General features: G+C 43.5%; 2 protein-coding genes across 2 annotated transcripts in view; one reads left to right on the forward strand and one right to left on the reverse strand.

Annotated features, from left to right (window-relative positions):
* The window catches only part of LOC129815493 (ras-related protein rab7-like), a 22728-nt gene extending 12920 nt beyond the window's left edge, over positions 1-9808 (reverse strand). Inside the window, exon 1 of the mRNA XM_055869373.1 lies at positions 9474-9808. The gene's annotated coding sequence lies outside the window, so the exon portion shown is untranslated. The remainder of the gene's footprint in view (positions 1-9473) is intronic.
* On the forward strand, positions 9806-17395 carry LOC129815492 (fibroleukin-like). Its single transcript, XM_055869372.1, has 7 exons — positions 9806-9888; positions 10654-12968; positions 13794-13989; positions 14405-14482; positions 14720-14832; positions 15381-15643; positions 16458-17395. Exons 2-7 carry the CDS (start codon positions 12699-12701, stop codon positions 16786-16788), a joined length of 1251 nt encoding a protein of 416 aa, XP_055725347.1. The 5' UTR covers positions 9806-9888; positions 10654-12698; the 3' UTR covers positions 16789-17395.
* The last annotated feature ends 320 nt before the right edge of the window (positions 17396-17715 follow it).

Genomic DNA, 17715 nt, shown 5'->3' on the forward strand with positions numbered 1-17715 from the left:
TGTGAAATCAAACTGTTCACTTAGGAAGCAACACTGATTGACAATAAATTTCACATGCTGTTGTGCAAATGGAATAGACAAAAGGTGGAAATTATAGGCAATTAGTAAGACACCCCCAAAAAAGGAATGGTTCTGCAGGTGGTGACCACACACCACTTCTCAGTTCATATGCTTCCTGGCTGATGTTTTGGTCACTTTTGAATGCTGGCGGTGCTTTCACTCTAGTGGTAGCATGAGACGGAGTCTACAACCCACACAAGTGGCTCAGGTAGTGCAGCTCATCCAGGATGGCACATCAATGCGAGCTGTGGCAAAAAGGTTTGTTGTGTCTGTCAGCGTAGTGTCCAGAGCATGGAGGCGCTACCAGGAGACAGGCCAGTACATCAGGAGACGTGGAGGAGGCCGTAGGAGGGCAACAACCCAGCAGCAGGACCGCTACCTCCGCCTTTGTGCAAGGAGGTGCACTGCCAGAGCCCTGCAAAATGACCTCCGCAGGCCACAAATGTGCATGTGTCTGCTCAAACGGTCAGAAACAGACTCCATGAGGGTGGTATGAGGGCCCGACGTCCACAGGTGGGGGTTGTGCTTACAGCCCAACACCGTGCAGGACGTTTGGCATTTGCCAGAGAACACCAAGATTGGCAAATTCGCCACTGGCGCCCTGTGCTCTTCACAGATGAAAGCAGGTTCACACTGAGCACATGAGGACATGTGACAGACGTGACAGAGTCTGGAGACGCCGTGGAGAACGTTCTGCTGCCTGCAACATCCTCCAGCATGACCGGTTTGGCGGTGGGTCAGTCATGGTGTGGGGTGGCATTTATTTGTGGGGCCGCACAGCCCTCCATGTGCTCGCCAGAGGTAGCCTGACTGCCATTAGGTACCGAGATGAGATCCTCAGACCCCTTGTGAGACCATATGCTGACACATGCACATTTGTGGCCTGCTGGAGGTCATTTTGCAGGGCTCTGGCAGTGCACCTCCTTGCACAAAGGCGGAGGTAGCGGTCCTGCTGCTGGGTTGTTGCCCTCCTACGGCCTCCTCCACGTCTCCTGATGTACTGGCCTGTCTCCTGGTAGCGCCTCCATGCTCTGGACACTACGCTGACAGACACAACAAACCTTTTTGCCACAGCTCGCATTGATGTGCCATCCTGGATGAGCTGCACTACCTGAGCCACCTGTGTGGGTTGTAGACTCCGTCTCATGCTACCACTAGAGTGAAAGCACCGCCAGCATTCAAAAGTGACCAAAACATCAGCCAGGAAGCATAGGAAGAGAAGTGGTGTGTGGTCACCACCTGCAGAACCATTCCTTTTTTGGGGGTGTCTTACTAATTGCCTATAATTTCCACCTTTTGTCTATTCCATTTGCACAACAGCATGTGAAATGTATTGTCAATCAGTGTTGCTTCCTAAGTGGGCAGTTTGATTTCACAGAAGTGTGATTCACTTGGAGTTACATTGTGTTGTTTAAGTGTTCCCTTTATTTTTTTGAGCAGTGTATATAAATACATATTTATTTTTTTAAATCGGCATCGGCTTTTTTTGTCCTCCAACAATCGGTATCGGTATCGGCGTTGAAAAATCATAATCGGTCGACCTCTAGTTGAAATCCATAGCTTCGCAGAATGAGCGTCAGAAAATGCTATAATGTGTGTGATTTAGCACTGTTCGTACTGTATAGTCAGTGCTATTCCACTGGGCATCAGACTTGAACTCTATTCATTCCAGTCATGTGTTCCCTAATCTCTCTCTCTCTCTCACACACACACAGAGAGTCTGAGGACTAGATCATGTTTCCCGTCAGAGGCGAGAGAACGACACAACCATAAAACTCTACTCTTTCCCAATCACTTCCAGGGTGGCCGTTCCCAAACTGCAGTTTTAATAAGTGATTACGCTTCAATACTAATGGCAAACATCCTAACTTTGAGGGCACATTCTCTCAATGGAGAAATCTAGGTGAGATCTCTCACAAAGGCACACACACCTGGTGCAGTGTCATGGGAAAGAACCCAGCCCAGTCCTATCTGGCACTGACTGAGATAAGGGATAATAGAAAAGCCCCCCAATGTTATACTGAAACAATTATGAGTGACCCATTCAAATCCATCTTGTGTTTATCATGGGAAACAACAATGTAACAGCCAGGCCAACAGTCAGATTAATGAGTACAACAGCCTTTGTCCGGCCTATTACCATCAAGATATATGTCCGTCTAAACAAAGAGAGTAACTAGCCAGTTATTAATTAAGGAGGAAAGACATGACTGTTTAGGCTACCGCTACACAATCCCCAACATTCCCCTGCATGTACTATCCATTAGGCTTGGGCGGTATACAGACTGTCATACCAACCTTGTGCCATACAGGGATATTCGGTAATACTGGCACTGGACACAAGGGGCACTACTTTCAGACCACACAGCCTCGAATCCGAAGGTTAACAATGCTAACAAATACGTATACAATCCCATAGAGAACTCTACCTAAATGCTAACAAGGACAATGTGAACATTTCATACAGTCTCTGACAAACTATTTGCAGGTAGGGATGGGCATGAGTAATCAAGTACTCAAGTACTTGAACGGACGTCAAATCTCGACCTTCAACCAGAGATTTTTTTAATCCAATACTGTAAAACTATTTGGTGGAATGTGATTTGTGGCTGCCCGAACGGGCAAGTGAAATTGTCTTGACAACTTTAATTTGCTTTGACTCTAGTGTTCCATTTGTACATGTGCATTGGCGGGGCACAACAAAAAAGAAACCAAGTCAAACATCACACTGTTCTTCCCCCTCTGTGTCTCATTCACTCACATGTGCTGAGTGCGCACACAAGATCCCGTTAGGCCAACAGAAATAAATGCCTATAAAAACATAGACAGGTTCCACACTGAAAATATGCAAAAACATTAGTTTGACAAAGACAGAGCATATTTTTATCAGAATCATTAAGCCTGGGCCTACTCACCAAGCAGATGTCCTGGCCATAATTCATCCCCATGCAGTGTTCAATGTGGAATTGTTCATCCATTTTGAAAATTCCAAAGAACAGGCAGAATAAACTAAATTGAATATCTGTATATTGAAAAGACAAATTTTGGTTTGTAACACAGAAGAAAATTGTCTTTCAACTCGCTAAATTGAGACCCGTTTTAAATGATCACAGAGAATAACTGTTCCAGGCACGAGATACGCATCACTTCGCACTGGAAACTTTTTTTATTAGGAAAAATATTCTGGTCAATTTAAATTATGTTGTATTAAATCATATATTTTTTTACTATAAAATAGCTGTGACTTGACAAGGACTCAGGAAAAAACGAGCATCTTGTCTACTAAATTAACAAAACAAGGCTATGCCACAGCACAGCCATAGTCTTCTACAAGCAAGCTCCACTGCTGAAGTTACTGCCTTTTTGAAGATAGTATTCCACGATATACACTACCCGTCAAAAGCTTTAGAACACCTACTCATTCAAGGGTTTTTCTCTATTTTTACAATTTTCTACATTGTAGAAACTATAAAATAACACATATGGAATCATGTAGTAACCATAAAAGTGTTAAACAAATCCAAATATATTTAACATTTGAGATTCTTCAAAAAGCCACCCTTCGCTTTGATGACAGCTTTGCACTCTTGGCATTCTCTTAACCAGCTTCACCTGGAATGCTTTTCCAACAGTCTTGAAGGAGTTCCCACATATGCTGAGCACTTGTTGGCTGCTTTTCCTTCACTCTTCCAATTCATCCCAAACCATCTTAATTGGCTTGAGGTTGGGTGATTGTGGAGGCCAGGTTATCTGATGCAGAACTCCATCACTCTCCATCTTGGTCAAATAGCCCTTACAAGGTCTGGAGGTGTGTTGGGTCATTGTCCTGTTGAAAAACAGATGATATGGGATGGTGTGTCGCTGCAGAATGCTGTGGTAGCCATGCTGGTTAAGTGTGCCTTGAATTCTAAATAAATCCCAGTGTCACCAGCAAAGTACCCCCACACTATCACACCTCCATGCTTCACGGTGGGAACCACACATGTGGAGATCATCCGTTCACCTACTCTGCATCTCACAATTTACCAGATTGACTGACCTTCATGTCTTAAAGTAATGATGGACTGTCATTTCTTGCTTATTTGAGCTGTTATTGCCATATAATGAACTTTGTCTTTTACCAAATAGGGCTATCTTCTGTATACCACCCCTACCTTGTCACAACACAACTGATTGGCTCAATCGCATTAAGGAAAGAAATTTCACAAAATAACTTAAGACACACCTGTTAATTGAAATGCATTCCAGGTGACTACCTCATGAAGCTAGTTGAGAGAATGCTAAGATGTAGAAAATATTAAAAATAAAGAAAAACCCAGGAATGAGTAGGTGTCCAAACTTTTGACTGGTACTGTATATGTACACTTCAAAAGTTTGGGGTCACTTAGGAATGTCCTTGTTTTTGAAAGAAAAGCTATTTTTTTGCCCATTAAAATATCAAATTGATCAGAAAGAGGATGTAGACATTGTTAATGTTGTAAATGACTATTGTAGCTGGAAACGGCTGATTATTTTATGGAATATCTACATAGGCGTACAGAGGCCCATTATCAGCAACCATCACTCCTGTGTTCCAATGGGACATTGTGTTAGCTAATCCAAGTTTATAATTTTAAAAGGCTAATTGATCATTAGAAAACCCTTTTGCAAATATGTTAGCACAGTGGAAAACTGTTGTTCTGATTAAAGAAGCAATACAACTGGCCTTCTTTAGACTAGATGAGTATCTGGAGCATCAGCATTTGTGGGTTCGATTACAGGCTTTAAATGGCCCGAAACAAAAGACCTTTCTTCTGAAACTCGTCAGTCTATTCTTGTTCTGAGAAATTAAGGCTATTCCATGCGAGAAATTGCCAAGAAACTGAAGATCTCATACAGCGCTGTGTACTACTCCCTTCACAGAACAGCGCAAACTGGCACTAACCAGAATAGAAAGAGGAGTGGGAGGCCCCGCTACACAACTGAGCAAGAGGACAAGTACATTAGAGTGTCTAATTTGCGAAACAGACGCCTCACAAGTCCTCAACTGGCAGCTTCATTAAATAGTACCCACAAAATACCAGTCTCAACGTCAACAGTGAAGAGGCGACTCCGAGATGCTGGCCTTCTAAACGGCTATTTACAAATACCACGGTATACCGCCCAAGCCTACCATCCATCCACAGCCCTCACCCTTAATTAATTAAGTGAAACACAGGGATGTCCCATCTGACCAAAGCCTGACACTTCTCTCCATTTTCAGAGCTGATACTTGTTTAAAAAAAAAAAAAGGTTCCAAAATAGCAACACTTACACAACCCCCTGGACAGTGGAGGGTCTCTCTGTCTCTCTGTCTCTCTGTGTCTCTGTGTCTCTGTGTCTCTGTGTCTCTGTGTCTCTGTGTCTCTGTGTCTCTGTCTCTCTCTGTGTCTCTGTGTCTCTGTGTCTCTGTGTCTCTGTGTCTCTGTGTCTCTGTGTCTCTGTCTCTCTGTGTCTCTGTGTCTCTCTGTGTCTCTCTGTGTCTCTCTGTGTCTCTCTGTGTCTCTCTGTGTCTCTCTGTGTCTCTCTGTGTCTCTCTGTGTCTCTCTGTGTCTGTCTCTCTGTGTCTGTCTCTCTGTGTCTGTCTCTCTGTGTCTGTCTCTCTGTGTCTGTCTCTCTGTGTCTGTCTCTCTGTGTCTGTCTCTCTGTGTCTGTCTCTCTGTGTCTGTCTCTCTGTGTCTGTCTCTCTGTGTCTGTCTCTCTGTGTCTGTCTCTCTGTGTCTGTCTCTCTGTCTCTCTGTGTCTGTCTCTCTGTGTCTGTCTCTCTGTGTCTGTCTCTCTGTGTCTGTCTCTCTGTGTCTGTCTCTCTGTGTCTGTCTCTCTGTGTCTGTCTCTCTGTGTCTGTCTCTCTGTGTCTGTCTCTCTGTGTCTGTCTCTCTGTGTCTGTCTCTCTGTGTCTGTCTCTCTGTGTCTGTCTCTCTGTGTCTGTCTCTCTGTGTCTGTGTGTCTCTGTCTCTGTGTGTGTGTGTGTGTGTGGGGTCAAAGCCTACAAACAGGGTAAGTGACCCTTCGTGTCCAGGACCTGTTATCCACTTTTAGTCTCGGTCTGTGAACAAGCCATAGCCATTAACAAGCCCTGTGTTTCTATTGATAACCTACTAACTAGGCCTCTGGATCTGTACTCATAATACAACCCATAGGCGACCGCCAGCAGACATCTAACTACAGACAACTGCTCCACCTGTGAGACTTTTAAAGATTGTTTAGCCATACTCATAAATCCAACATTAATATGATAATGACAAATGGCGGCTATATTTACAAACAGTCTTAACTTACGGCACTGCTCAGACACCAGAGTTGGCCAAACACTCTAGTTCTCCTCTGAGTACAAGAACCCCTTCAGTCCTCCTGCTCTGCTCTCCATTAACTTGTTTGGGATAGGGGGCAGCATTTTCACATTTGGATGAAAAGCGTGCCCAGAGTAAACTGCCTGCTACTCAGTCCCAGTTGCTAATATATGCATATATTTAGTAGATTTGGATAGAAAACACTCTGACGTTTTTAAAACTGTTTGAATGATGTCTGTGAGTATAACAGAACTCACATGGCAGGCGAAAACCTGAGAAAAATCCAACCAGGAAGTGGGAAAACTGAGGTTTGTAGTTTTTCAACTCTTGGCCTATCGAATACACAGTGTCTATGGAGTCATATTGCACTTCCTACGGCTTCCACTAGATGTCAACCGTCTTTAGAACCTTGTTTGATGCTTCTACTGTGAAGTGGGGGTGAATGAGAGGGGATTGAGTAAGGTCTCTCCCAGAGTGCCACGAGCTGACCATGCGCGTTCATGTGAGAGTTAGCTGGAGTTCCATTGCATTTCTGAGGACAAAGGAATTCTCCGGTTGGAACATTATTGAAGATTTGTTAAAAACATCCTAAAGATTGATTCTATACTTCGTTTGACATGTTTCCACGGACTATAACGGAACTTTTTGACTTTTTGTCTGCTCCTAGTGATCGCGCCTCATGAATTTGGAATACTGGGCTAAACGCGCTAATAAAAAGGAGGTGTTTGGACATAAATTATGAACTTTCTCGAACAAATCAAACATTTATTTTGGAACTGGGATTCCTGGGAGTGCATTCTGATGAAGATCATCAAAGGTAAGTGAATATTTATAATGCTATTCTGACTTCTGTTGACTCGAAAACATGGCGGATATCTTTATGGCTTATTTGGGCTGAGCGCTGTACTCAGATTATAGCATGGTGTGCTTTTTCCGGAAAGTTTTTTTGAAATCTGACACAGCGGGTGCATTAAGGAGAAGTATATCTTTAATTCTGTGAATAACACTTGTATCTTTTATTAATGTTTATTATGAGTATTTCTGTAAATTGATGTGGCTCTGTGCAAACTCACAGGATGTTTTGGAGGCAAAGCCAAAAGTAAACTGAGGTTTTTGGATATAAATAGGAACTTGATCGAACAAAACATACATGTATTGTGTAACACGTCCCGGGAGTGTCATCTGATGAAGAATATCAAAGGTTAGTGATTAATTGTATCTCTATTTCTGCTTTTTGTGACTCCTCTCTTTGGTTGTAAAATCGCTGTATGCTTTCTGTGACTAGTTGCTGACCTAACATAATGATATGTTCTGCTTTTGCCAAAAAGCCTTTTTGAAATCGGACACTGCGGTTGGATTAATGAGAATTTTATATTTAAAATGGTGTCTAATACTTGTATGTTTGAGAAATTTGAATTATGAGATTTCTGTTGATTGAATTTGGCGCCCTGCAATTTCATTGGCTGTTGGCGAGGGGTTCAGAACCCCGGTCCTAGACAGGTTAACTAGTGAAGTGTGGTGAGGTAGGGGCCATTTTTGAATACTTTGATGAAAATCTTCGCTTTCTGACTTCTTTGAAGAACTCATTGGCTATCCAACACTTATGACCTGTGTTTACCCAAAGGAAACAAGGAATAAAGAGCAAACTTTTAAAGCATTCGAACAGGGCCAGTGTATTGACTCTGGAGCGTGGAGAACAGCCCTTCAGGATGCCCTACTGGGCATGCCAACACCACAGTCTCCTACATGACTACCAGAGAAGACTACTGACCATTGACCTCCAACTCAGAGAGGCTAGGGGTCAGGTAGCCTTGAGTTCCAGCATGTATAGAGGTTCTCCATAACGTGACGAATGGATTCCTAAAATACTGGGTTGATCGTCTGACTGTGATTTCTAGACTAGGCAGTAAATCATGGTTATATTTCACATTTCATGGTCATTAATATAGTATGCATTGTTCTCTTGTGGGAGTAGCATGACATCATGCATAACATGATGACTCCAGCAAATCCCAAACAGTGTTCTTTGGTTATGGTCTGATGCCCTCTGTCCATGATGTTGGATTCTAAACACTGCACAGGGAGGGAGAGGTGGAGAGACAGCTGGAACCAGTTACTTCAATGATTTGTATGCACATACACCCAGATACAGCGGCACATTCAGACACAAACAAAGTCTAAATATAGGCTAGATGTGTTGTGCATAAATAACCCTGATGAGATTAACTCATTTCCAAACATGTCACATACTTAACACCCTCAATGCTACCAGGTTGACAGCTGCACCTGAGTCCCTGCTAGTGTGACTCCCGCAGCTGGAGATACTGTGATTGTGACACAGTGATGCTCTAACGAGGGGAAAGGTCATCTCTATGCAGACAAAATGTCTAGCTGGAAAGCACAGTATCATGCCTATGTTGTAGTGGAACTATAACCAACACTAACTGAATATAACCAACATACAAATTAATATTTGTCATAATATAAACCAGTATAATTGTTAAGTTGTATTTATAGGAATCCTACTGTAAAGTTAGTTGTTACTGTAACAACCCCAGTCCTCGCCTAATCTGCAACCCATGACACTGCATTATAGAAGTCGGATCACATGGGAGAAAGATTTCCACAAGCTCACGACCGACAAGACGTTTGTTTTACAATCGACTCACTGAGATCCTACGTGTGACATATCAATCAAACAATGCATGAATCAATCTTTTGTACAAAGAAATTATATGTAATGTTCCATAAAATGTTGTTTTGAACCATGGAAGCTTAGCTATTTGGAATGTACTGAAACTACAATTTGCGGCGTCGTTGTTGTTCAAACTCCATTTCAAGTGGTTATTAATGGACAACAGAAAATATTTTCGGTCATGTCCACATTAGAACGCAATGTTCACTCCTTCGGAGCTGACAGGACAGGAGGCCCACGGCTACACCGTCCCCGACCTATTGCTCAATTCGTCTGCAAGAGGCCGCCCCACTATGACGGTCGCCCATTTCTTGTATTCCCCCGTTAGACCATGAACAAAAGCTTTCCGTATGAAATAATGTTATATTATGTCGCAGTCATTAGCTAGGTAATTACATCTCAGAGCTTACCTTCAACTTCAAACACACCAGGCCGCTGTATCGACTCAGGTGAGCCTCTTGTTGAATTTGAATAACTGTCACGAGCAAAATAGATAGCTAGTTAATGCGTTAGCTAGATTGCACAGTTAAAATGTTAATGTATCGAGTTGGTTTCTGCAGCTTGCGATGCTTATCTCTCTTTGATATTCAGCTTCCCCGATAAGTATTTTCAGATTCCCTTCACATTAGTGTAAATACATATATCTAGCTATATAATTTTTGTTCAGATTTTGTTGTCTTGTCTTTTGCCCTGGTTTCTTTTCGCGACTGATTTTTTTTCTCTCACTTCCTCCAAAACAACTAGACTTGCGTCACCGCGCTGTAACGTAATCACGCACAAACAGGATACACCACGCCCACTTACTGCACCAGAGATGGATCTATAGTAAGTTTGTAAATACCTTAGCTTTTTTTGACTGTACAAATGTATCTATTCTTAAAGTTCTCCAAATTTCAATAGCACATTTGCGCTGATATAACATTCCAGGCTAAAGAACACCATGAGCATTAGGAGAGAAGCAGACAGCACCTAAACATGTCTTTATGGAAGATACATTTTGTTTTGGAAAAAAGAACAGCATACCTGGCATGACTGTCTATGTTCCATAAAAGAATGGCGTATTATGTTACCCAAAGGAGACTGTCTCGAAACATACCACACATTTGTAGTATATAGTCCATAGCATAACATATCCCCTAGCCTAATATCTGGAAGAGTAGCCTATTTTGTTTTTTATGTAGGGCTGAAAATGTAGTTTAGGAGCGCTATTGGTTATTATCACATTTCTGTGATGAAGACAGCAAATATGAGCACCACTAGAGGGCAGTCTTCGTTAATTTCTGGCAGAGGCTCTGAATACTGGTGAAGAGGGCGTTCTTGTGCAGGCCAGAAATCATCTCCAGTACTGTTTTTTTTGGGGGGGGGCTATTGATAGAACTGATCTACTCATAATTACTATCTTGCCTGAGCATCATCATCACCACAGATGTTGAGGAGCTACTCTCTGTTGTATCTACTGTCTGCAGCTGAATGATTTGTATAATGAATCTCATAAGTCAAATATACAATTATATTCAATCAAGGCTCCTTAATAGAACTCTCTGATTTTAACTCAAGGTTCTGTTCTATGTCTGTTTTTTTTTAATCTAGAATGCAGCTGCTCAGCTCTGTACTTCATCATCAAAGTGCTGTTGTGTCCAGTCTTACCCTGATATTTTCTGAGATCCTGAACTCCCTGAAGTCATTCAGTCCTCCATGCTTGTCTTTGCATTCAAAGAAGGGACACTGGGACAGGGATGATGGACTGCTCTCCATTCCTGACTGACTGAACACTACTGGGGGGGCGTGGTTGAAGTATGCAAACTGTCTGACAGTGAAAGGGAAAAGGCCAAAGGGAATGGGGGTCAGTTCACTGGAAGTGTCTTTGCCCCTTGGCTGTGGGCAGACTGTGTGTTCGTGTGTATTCTGTTAGTGCGTCCATTTGGCACATTCTAATGAGCAGTGGTGGAAAAAGTACCCAATTTTCATACTTGAGTAAAAGTATAGATACCTTAATAGAAAGTTACTCAAGTAAAAGTGGAAGTTTTACTTAAAGTACGACTTGAGTAAATGTCTAAAAGTATTTGGTTCTAAGTATCAAAAGTAAATGTATAAATCATTTCAAATCACTTGTATTTTAAGCAAAGCAGACGGCACCATTTTCTTGTTTTTAAAAAGTACGTATAGCCAGGGGCACACTCCAATACTCAGACATATTTGACAAAAGATGCATTTGTGTTTAGTGAGTCTGCCAGATCAGAGGCAGTAGGGATGACCAGGGATGTTCTCTTGATAAGTGTGTGAATTGGACAATTTTCCTGTCCTGTTAAGCATTCAAAATGTAACGAGCACTTTTGGGTGTCAGGGAAAATGTAGGGAGTAAAAAGTATGTTATTTTCTTTCAGAATGTAGTGAAGTTAAAGTTGCACAAAATATAAATAGTAAAGTAAAGTACAGATACTCCCAAAAAACTACTTAAGTACTTAAGTACTTTACACCACTGCTAATGAGTCGGGATGACCCTAGTGTTAATGGACGAATTCCTGACTGCTCTACACTATTGAGTGTTTAGTCTTAAGACCTGGTAAGAACTTAGTTGGTAAACACGTCCAGCAATAAACTAAAGGTATGGGGGGAGGATATACAAGAGGGGGTAGTGCTAGAAAGGATTTGGCCTCTTGGAGGAAAAACGTCACAAATATACACATACACATTTTTCACACAGACAGACATTATCAGGGGAGAGTTAAAGGCATGCACTGACTGTCAGAGGGAAAGATAGAGAGAGAGAGGGAGAGAGAGAGAGGAGAAAAAGAGAGAGGGAGGTAGGGGGAGGAACATGTGACTTGAGCATGTGTGTGAGATAAGAGACAAATGGAGAGGCGAGTAAAAATCCAGTGTACTGAAAATGTCTGTTCATTTGAGATAGGGATGCAACTCTACAACAAGCTCCTCGAACACTCCTCTGGTTTCTGTGTCCATAAACTGTGTGAGAGGGAGAGAGAGAGAGAGTCAGAGAGAGAGAGGGGATGGGTCAAGGAGATGGATGGATTGTGTGTGACCGTGTGTCCGTGCATGTGTCCGTGCGTATGTATGTGTGAATCAGGAGGTGTGTGCGTTAGTGCGTGCCAGACAGCAAAGAGAGGCGCAGTTATCTAGGAATTTGAGCCAAAATAACCTCACTAACAGAAAGAGAGAGAGAAAGAGAAACAGAGGGAGAGAGAAAAAATAGGAAGAGAAGTCGAGAGGATGAAATAGGTATATAGATAGAAAGAGACAGACACAGAGATCGGGATTACAGTAAGATTAGATCAAAAAAAGAGATAGACATGGAGAGACAGAAAAAGATGAAGAAGTTCACACAGAAATAGAAGAAGGTTATATGGGCAGAGTGGAGGGACACCATCCAAGGCTTCAAACAAAGCATCAAGCCGACAGACTCAGGAGTGGAGTAGAAACCCATCAAGTACAACAAAAAAGAAAAAATAAGGACAAGTGGCACCAAAGAGGTGTGGGCACCCAAATCCAAGAGGCTGGCAAGGCGGAACAGCTTTAAGGTGAAAACTGGTGTCGGGAGGCACAGTAAACGGCGAAACTCAGAGGTGCCTGAGAGACTGAATTCTGCCAGCTTATCAAATTCTTTTAGGAGTTTTCCCATGATTCTACTGGGCTCAATCGGCGTGGTCCCACTACTGCTGTCCCTGTGTGTGGGGGCCGTGTTGTCCCCCCCAGACGCACCCCCAGTCTGTCCCCACCCCCCTTGCAGGGACAGTCTGGTGGCCGCTCCGCCTGCGAGGATAGGGTCAGGGGGGTGTGAGGGGAGCCCGGGGACGGCGGGCTGCAGGGTGGTGGTTGCCCCCCTGGCTGCCTCCGATCCCCCTCTGAGGGAGGAACACAGACAAGAAGTCCGACAGGTCCAGCCCGAGGTGAGTGACATCACCAGGTCAATCTGAGGTCATTTCCTGTGCTTTTCCCAGTAGAATGAGTGAGGTATTGATATAACTGACTCAGGTATTGTACACACCAAACAATGAGCATTCTGAGCTGGGTGGCACAGAGGAAGGACTGGACAATGTTTGCTCGGTAGGGGTGATTAGATAATGCTGGTGCAGAGTCTCTGAGTCTGACACACCATGTCCCTCTTGTTTGTGTGGCAGGGGTGTAAAGTTTAGGCCGTTGAAACAGTGACAATGGACATAACGTCACTCAGCCATTTGAAATGGAATTGAGCCCAACTCTGTAGCATAGTGGCATAGACACCCACTGGGTACACATTGGTTGAATCAATGTTTCCACGTAATTTAAATGAAATTATATAGAACCAACGTGAAATAGACGTTGAATTGACATCTGTGCCCAGTGGGTAGTGTCTGGTGTCGTAAGCATTAGTGTCAGTGGTATAGTATGTGGAGAGCGGGCAACAGGTCCCTACTCTGGGGATTAGGGGCACTCTTCACTTGGCACCACTTGACAGATGCTTTCCAAAGATAACAATCAAAGAGAGAGTAAAATTAGGCTTGGGTTTATAAATGTCCTCATCATATGGCTTTGCTGAGCTCATGCAATGACAGGTGTTCCACTGACATGGCTAGGAGGGATGTAAGCGTGACTGAGTGATTGAGTCTGTGGCAGTCATCTACTTTGCATGCCTTAGTGTCGGTTTGTGTTTGTGTGATGTGACTGTAAATGCTGGTACATGCGTGTGTGTGTGTGTCATGTCATGACTGTAATGCTGTGTGTGGTCTCTGCAGGCAGGGGATGTGTCGGAGCGTATGCTCCAGTTGCAGCGATGTATGCATTCCTTCCAGGAGCCGGGGGCCCCCAGGGACCAGGGAGGCCAGGGAGGGGACACGCTAGTGGCCATTCTGGCTCTGATGGCTGCAGTGCTGACAGAGTGTGACCTCCACTGTCACAGCCAGGCCCTCAGGGCTATGGCCAGACGACTGGGTGAGGAGCATGGCGAACACACACACACACACATACACACACAGATGCACACATTGTTACTACCTATCTTCTCTCTTTCTGTGTATCCTCCTGTTCATTCTCTTGATCCCTCTCCACACAATGACGGTGTCTCTCCTATCTCATTAGAGGGCCACACACACTCACAGTTAACAAAGTTGTAGTGAGGCCTGGTCTGTGCCGGTCAGAGGTGAGTGCACAGGAATGCAAGGCTCTGTGTGGGATGAGTAAGGCAGATAGATAGTTCACTGGTATCTCACAACCCAGTGCACAACTCTTTAACCTTCACAAAACCACCATATAACTTCTACAACAGATCAGAAGATAACTGCTATATGTAACTACAGTGGGATGGGTCCTCAATCTCACACAACCTCTTCTTGTTTTATGTGTTTAGAGGGGGCAGCGGTTGGGAGAGAGGGAGAGAAAGACTTGCTACTACTATTGAGAAGCATCACACAACACCCTCCAACAGGTGAGAGCAGTGTGTGTGTGTGTGTGTGTGTGTGTGTGTGTGTGTGTGTGTGTGTGTGTGTGTGTGTGTGTGTGTGTGTGTGTGTGTGTGTGTGTGTGTGTGTGTGTGTGTGTGTGTGTGTGTGTGTGTGTGTGTGTGAGAGAGAGTGTGTGCTTGTGTATACTTGAGTGCATGTGTGTGCATGTGCGTACAAAATATACAGATGTAAGAGCGCAAGTGTGTGTGTGTGTGTTGCAGTGGCCCCCTCAGCGAGGCTGCATCCTCAGGACTGTGCTGAGATCTATCATTTGGGGATCAGAGAGAACGGAATCTACACCATCCAGCCTGACCCACACAGACCTGCAGTCGAGGTACCACCTAATACTTACACACACAAAATGCAAACAACCTGTTTACTGTATGTGTGTTATGCACCATCTGTAGAGCTTGGAGGGGAACATACAGCGAGAAAAAACAGACAAGGAGGGAGCTGACGTTACAGATTACAGTAGTAAAGTAGCCTTGCTTGTGCAAGCCAGAACGGCTCACAGGAGCAGGAGCCTATCTCCTGTTTCTGTAGCATAAGGCAGCTTGATGTACAGGTACACCCCCTGGACAGGATGCTAGTCTATCACAGGGCCTTACCCCAAATATATCTGCTTACTGCTGAGTGCTAAGCAGAGACGCACCGTGTTCCATTTTTACAGTCTTTGGTATGACTCGGCTGGGGATGGAACTCCCAACCTTCCAATCTCATGGCGGACACTCAAACCACTGATTACAGAAAAATGTCTCAATGCGTTACATACTGTATCTCAATAATCACCCTGTATATTCTCTCTATTATTGGCAATGGTCAGGGAATCTTCATCATTATTGCGTCAGATGTCCAAGAGTTGTTACCTTTGCCTCTCCCCAGGCAGAGTGTGACATGGAGACGGCAGGCGGAGGGTGGACGATGTTCCAGCGTCGGAGAGATGGCTCGGTGGACTTCAATCGGACGTGGCAGGAGTACCGCGAGGGTTTTGGTTCCCCACAGGGAGAACACTGGCTAGGGAACGCAGCGCTGCATGCTCTCACCAACACTGGTCAACACCTACTGCGTATTCAACTGGAGGACTGGCACAAGCAGAAACGCCAAGCCACCTACAACACCTTTAGAGTGGCAACAGAGACACAGAAGTAATGGAAACACACAGATAGATAGGAAGACTAAGATATACAGTGTATTTAATACACAAATTAAATAAATTGTTTTCCTCAAAATCAAAGATTACCAAATATATATATATTTTATTTTATAAAAGTGGGATAATGTCAAGATCAGTTCAGGTCCCACGGCATCTGAATGGGAGGATAGGCACAGCCTGAAATTATACAGTGCCTATCTTTAATGCATGTATCTGGATCTACACAACTGATGGAGTATGACGTGGACTCATCTCAACATTAGACCCCTTTTGACATCAGTAAACATCTGACAAACTTTGATTTTGTAGTGAACATAGTATCTCTTTAACATATAATACACTACTACACTCATGGTGTTATGCTGTGTTCATAACCAAGTGGGAAGGTGGCAATTTCCAGATGTGAAGTAATAAATATGAGTTGGATGCATTCACATGCTTTGAACTCATTGAGGTTGGCTAATGGCTAACAAGTTGCGGCAACCATCAACTAAAAGTACAGCTGTCGTGCTCTATTGTTCTAATTATATTGTTCAAAAACACTTTTTATAGATAGCTTTTTATAAATTGTATTTTGTTGTTGGATTTAACTGCCAAAAATCCTGTTATTGAGGTAATTTCCTTAGTAGGTGACATCAGAGGTCAGTATGTGGGAGAAGATGGAGATCAGGGATGATAGAGGAGTGTCCCACTAGTAATTACCAGTTGGAGGGGCGTTCAAGTGTATTTTCCTAGTCATATGTAGTAAATACCACCTTCCCACTTGGTTATGAACGCTGAGTAAATGTTGTCTCTCCTTCTCCTAGGTACCGTCTGACAGCACGGGAGTACTCTGGTGACGCGGGAAATGCCCTGAGCTACAGCAAACGCTACAACCACGACGGCCGAGCGTTCAGCACCAACGACCGTGATCACGACCGCTACACCTCGGGGAACTGTGCGCAGTACTACGCTGCGGGCTGGTGGTTCGATGCCTGCCTGGCGGCTAACCTGAATGGACGGTACTACCGCGGGCGCTACAGCGGGCTGACCAACGGCATTTACTGGGGCACCTGGTACATCCTGACAGACAGCCACAGTGGAGAGCGCTACTCCTTTAAGAGTGTGGAGATGAAGACACGCCCACGCAACATCTAATAAAGAATGACTTAGGAGCAGATTGAAATGGGACAGTTAATGTGAAGTAGCAATCTGTAAAATGTAGGCCTACTACAACCTCTGAGCCAGGTTCTGTATATATAAATCTAGCCTGGTCCCAGATCTGTTTGTGATGTGCCCCAGCTAGGGAAACCCTAATCTGGTTGCAGAGTGTGTGAAGGTTATTGGTAACCAGCTGATGACTGGATGTTTGATTCACTGGATGATGTTGGGATAGTGAGCCACTAAATCACTTCTTCCAGGTGTAAATATAGTGCTAAATCGAAAAGTGTTTAGATGTCTCTGTCCTTATTTATAATCCAAGTATGTGTTGAAGAAGTTGAATTACACCATTAACCAGCAGAATATGTGTTCATAACGGCTCATGGGTTCCTCACCCCTGCTTCATTTTTATTATCCATCATTCAAGCCATATACTTTGCCACCCCGCATCTTTTTTTGTTGTGATATTTAAACGGCAGTAAAGTTTTCATATAGTATGTTATGCAAATCTTTCCACAAAAATGTAATGTAGAAATGTACATTGACAATCATGGCTTTAGTATAGAGAAATTATTATTGAAATACATTTATATAACATTTATAACCAATGACTGAGTTATTGTGTCTCTGAATATGGTTTACCAGTATTATTTTGGGTAAATAAGATATGTCAACATATGTCAACATAAAAGATTAACAGATTCTGCCTGAAATTCAGTTTGAAGTTATGTAAGAAAGGTACTTGACAACCAGGTGTCCTGTTAGGTCTATACGTATGATATTCTACACAGGTTTAATTCAATCACCCAAACAAGCATATTTGTTTCAACCATCTGATAATCTCTCAAGGTGTCCATATTAGGAATGCCTCAGTCTCAGCAGGAGTTGTCAATACATCCAAACCAGGGAGAATTAGCTGACTAG

The sequence above is a fragment of the Salvelinus fontinalis genome, chromosome 18, assembly GCF_029448725.1.
Source record: "Salvelinus fontinalis isolate EN_2023a chromosome 18, ASM2944872v1, whole genome shotgun sequence".
In the NCBI taxonomy this organism is placed as follows: Eukaryota; Metazoa; Chordata; class Actinopteri; order Salmoniformes; family Salmonidae; genus Salvelinus; species Salvelinus fontinalis.